The sequence below is a fragment of the Salarias fasciatus genome, chromosome 8, assembly GCF_902148845.1.
Source record: "Salarias fasciatus chromosome 8, fSalaFa1.1, whole genome shotgun sequence".
Classification (NCBI taxonomy): Eukaryota; Metazoa; Chordata; class Actinopteri; order Blenniiformes; family Blenniidae; genus Salarias; species Salarias fasciatus.
The window spans coordinates 3,389,925-3,394,202 of record NC_043752.1 but is presented as its reverse complement, the minus strand read 5'-3'; the positions used below and the strand labels follow the sequence as shown (position 1 = coordinate 3,394,202).

General features: G+C 47.0%; 1 protein-coding gene across 2 annotated transcripts; it reads left to right on the top strand.

The window, feature by feature from the left end:
* The first annotated feature begins 540 nt into the window (after window positions 1-540).
* lrrc59 (leucine rich repeat containing 59) lies at window positions 541-4,261 on the top strand. Of its 2 annotated transcripts, none has more exons than XM_030098183.1 (8): window positions 541-714; window positions 797-906; window positions 1,035-1,094; window positions 1,617-1,775; window positions 1,861-1,965; window positions 2,039-2,111; window positions 2,703-2,894; window positions 2,977-4,261. In XM_030098183.1, the coding sequence occupies exons 2-8, from the start codon at window positions 805-807 to the stop codon at window positions 3,252-3,254; spliced, it is 969 nt and encodes a 322-aa protein (XP_029954043.1). In that variant the 5' UTR covers window positions 541-714; window positions 797-804; the 3' UTR covers window positions 3,255-4,261. The 2 variants fall into 2 exon arrangements, with proteins under 2 accessions (XP_029954043.1, XP_029954042.1); XM_030098182.1 differs by having other exon boundaries at window positions 542-714; window positions 2,974-4,261.
* The last annotated feature ends 17 nt before the right edge of the window (window positions 4,262-4,278 follow it).

The window sequence follows — 4,278 nt, the reverse complement described above, 5'->3', positions numbered from 1 at the left end:
AAAATCACCTGCAGGTTGGATTCACATGAGTTAGAATTCGTATTTTATTTCCTTATATTCTATCATGCTGTCTGCATTATTATTATTACTCTCCGTAAAAATTTACATTTTGCATATTAATTATTATGGTCCTCCACTCTGTTTTGAACAGGCATCTGTGCGGACAGCCTTTGTTTTATTTTACTTTATTAAGCGTTGAGAGATGTAAATTTCTTCATTAAAACACAGTAATAAACTACTAAATATAGGTACTGGACGACAATCAAGCGGAAATCATAACTAAATAAAACTTATAAAAATAATCATAAAACGTGGTTACTATGGTGACGAAGTATATAGGTGTCTCCGCAGATTCCTGCTAAAAAAAGGAATAAAAGATAATTCTTTGTTCGAAAATCACGTAATAAAAAGACAAAAAGACTTCCAGCTGAATTTAAAATGAAAGCTGCCTGTGGTCCTCCTGACCTGCAGGCGGCGCTGTGGTCCTCTTGACCTGCAGGCGGCGCTGTGGTCCTCCGGTCCTGCAGGTGGCGCTGTGGCCGCAGCCTCACTCCTCCGTTGGTCAATCTGTGACGTGGATTTTCATTGAGGCAGTCCGAGCTGCCAGAAACACACAAACTGCAGCGTTTCACCGCTTTTCTCTGCTTTTTCCCACCGCGTTTGAAAATCGGACTCGTCGCCTTCAGCGGTTTTTCTTCTCAGCTTCCTGCGGAGGTGAGCAGAGCTCTGAGAGATGAGTTAGAAAGTGTTTGGGAGGCGTGCTGATGTTCCTGTCACTGTGTCTTCTGCCCCTCAGACTTCAAGATGAGTAAAAACAGCAAAGTGTTGAATCTGAAGGATAAAGTGAGCGGAAATGAGGCGGACCTGAGCCTGAGTAACCTCACCGAGGTGCCCGTCAGAGAGCTGGTGAGATTCTTCTGCTTCTCACGTTTCAGAGGAAACATTCAGCTGAACTGCTTCTTCTAACATGTGTAAAGGCGGAAACTGTTCCTGCAGCACATTATGTCTCATCATTCTTTCTCTCTTGTGAACAGGCTATGTTCCCTAAAGCTACAGTTTTGGACCTGTCTTGTAACAACATCACCTCCCTTCCTGTGAGTGTTAAACTTCAACAGATTATTAGTTTTTCTCCCTCTTAAAGTCCACAGCAACAAGTTGAAGAAACTATTAACTTTGCTTTTTAATACATTTTTGAGCACCAAACCAATGAAGGGCTGTGATATTAGTCAGTGATTCGATCATCTCAGGACGCTTCAGGCTTTTCCTCCTAAGAGTTTGTCAAAAAATAGATTTTGTCACATGTGAACAGTACCTTGTGGAAGAACGTGCTGACTTGGAAAACTGCTGGTTGCTTTCATTTGGTCCAGATTATGTGCGGTTGAATGAGCAGGTGTGTGAGGGTCCACAGGCTTTTGTTAGAGGCAGTCTGAGGGAGCTCCAGGGAGGAAAAAAAAGTTTTTGTATATCTGACCACAGCCTCTTGTTTGCTCTCATGCACAGACTTAAGCTGAATTATCATACACAGAGAACTAGTGACGGTTTTTTTCTCATGTTATTTGTAAATTTGTCAGAGCTGATGTGTGTGTGTGTTGTCTGCTGGGGGTTCCTCCACACAGCCAGAGTTCTGCAGCCTGACTCACCTGGTGAAGGTGGATCTGAGTAAAAACCAGCTGACCTGCCTCCCAGACGACCTGGGGAACCTGGTCAACCTCCAACATCTGGATCTGTACAACAACAAGCTGACCGTCCTGCCCGCCAGCTTCTCTCACCTCCGGGTGTGTGTGTGTGTGTGTGAACGGCTCCAGGAGTGTGACTCAGGTTTCCAGACTCCTTCAGCTCTGTTTGTGTTTCCGTGCTCAGAATCTGAAGTGGCTGGATCTGAAGGACAACCCCCTGGAGCCCGGCCTGGCCAAGGCGGCGGGAGACTGTCTGGATGAGAAGCAGTGTAAACAGTGCGCCGCTAAGGTGACGGAGCTGCGCACGTTTTGACGTCCGGATCAGCAACCCAGCCGTCTATAAACCAACTTCCTGTTTCCAGGTGCTGCAGCACACCAGAGCCCTGCAGGAGGAGGTCGATCGGGCCCGAGAGAAACGTCTGCTCAGAGAGAAAGGTGGGAGAATGAATCAGCCGGGCGCCGTGCCTCAGGCCTGTGTGGCTTTTCTAACTCCAACTAATAGAAGTTACCTGAGAGAGTTTAGAAATGAGGTTCTTTTTAGAATAACATCCTTAAAGGGCATTTTTAATCCTGCCATTAAGACCTGCATTTTTATGGGAATGTCATACTAAAAACTGCAGTTCTTCTTATTTATTTTTTGATTATTTCATGTGTTTGTTATAAAGTAAGTTTTGTGTTTCATCCAAAGGTTGAATCAGATTGTTAGAATAATCCCGTGATTCAGGAATCAGTTTATTTTATTGCTGATTTGTCTTCAAAAGAGCTGAATCAGGATTTAATTTAAGTCACAACACTGCTAAGTTTAAGTGTTTGCGTTCATCATTTCTTTGATATTCTAAGGGAGAGACCAGATTAACCCAAAAATACCTTCGAGTTTTAATGTTTGAGATCCAGAAATCTGGAAGGTCCAGAGAAGGAGGGGAACAAACGAGTGAGCGCTCACCTGGTTTAGACGTCAGCAGAGGGGATTTCTTCAGATCCGGCGTTTTGCTCGCTGTGGGTTAACCGGCTGGTTTCACCCGTCAGAGCTGGAGAGGAAGCGGGAGGTGAAGCAGCGGGAGCGGGAGGCCCGGGAGAAGGAGGCTCGCAAACGGGAGAAGGCCGAGGAGAAGGAGAGGAGGAGGAAGGAGTACAACGCCCAGATGGCCGCCCTGGCCGCCCAGGAGCAGCAGAAGAAGAAGCGCGAGGAGAAGAAGAGGAAGAACGGCCAGGCGGCAGGTGGGTGTGGACGGCGCACCGTTAAATTTCAGGATTTTAAATAAAAAAGCGGTGACTTGAATCCTCGGCTCCACTGCAGCAGAGAAGAAGGCGGCGGTGGAATCGGCGCCCAAACCGCGCCGCTCCGTCTGCGGCCTCCTCTTCAGGCTCCTCCTCCTCCTGCTGCTGCTGCTGGCCGCCGCCGCCGCCGCCTGCCGGCTGACCGACCTGCGGCGGGAGGCCGTCTGCGTCGCCGTGGACGACGGCCTCTCCTGGGTCCGAGTTCAGCAGGGCGAGGTCGGCCGGCTGCTGCTGAAGCTGTCGGCCGCCGCCGGAGAGCTGCTGGACGCCGCCAAGACGACGGAGAACGCCAACGTCTGACGTTCTCCTCGGAGTCCCGGGATTTTTACAGAAAGTCTGCTGAGATCCTGAATTTCTCGGAAGCGCGGGACGGCTGCACGGAGGAGCTGGAATCATTAAATTCCTATGGAATTGTTGTCGCTCTTTGTACTCGGCCTGTTTTTTAAGACGTGGTCCTCCGAGCTGCAGCCGCTGCTTCTGCCCCTCGAGCTCGTTGCATCGATTCAGTCTCCTAATTCTTACAAGCGGACGATGATTTGAGCGAATTGATCACTACAACATGTAATTACTGCCGGTTTGGAGACGGCGCAAAATCGCCAGGATGCCAAAGACGCACGAGATCGATTAAAAACAGGACTCAGTCAGAGAGTTTATTATTGAGATATTTCAGTGATCTTGATTGTTTCCTGTTATTTTAATGCTCTTGCTCACCTGTCCGTCAGCAGTGGGATTCAAACCATCAACTTCTGGTTAGAAGTTCGTCCGTCTCTCAACTAACTCTCTGAAGTGACATCTTTGAATTTGAGACTAAATAAATCTAAGTATTGAGGTGAAATCCAACATTTTCATGGGTACACTTTGAAATTTGCACGTTTCAGTTTTAGAATCTTCAGTCAGAATCTCTGTACGATTTGAATCGACCTGAAAAATCCCACGTTTTGACCGTAAAGCCGAAGTTTTTTCAAAGCACTCTGCTGCGTTTCACACTTTCAGATGCATTTTTCCTGTTTAAGTAAATTTCATTAAGTTTTGATTAACAAAGGGAAATGATCTTCTGCGGTAAATACAGATCGGCCTTCCATCAAACGGTGAAAATGTTCCTTCTTTCAGGAAGTCATTGGTTGTGGAGGGTTTGTGGAGTTTAACGACACTGAAACAGGATTAATCAAAGCTTTAATGATTGGGCCCCAGCACACTTGACTCATCTGCAGATTATTTTAACAGGAAATCGTCCTTTGCTGCTCTGTTTTTGTTTTTTATCTCTCTGCTGGAACATCGTCGGCGTCATTAAACATCTCTGCACTGCACACGCTGCTTCTGGTGT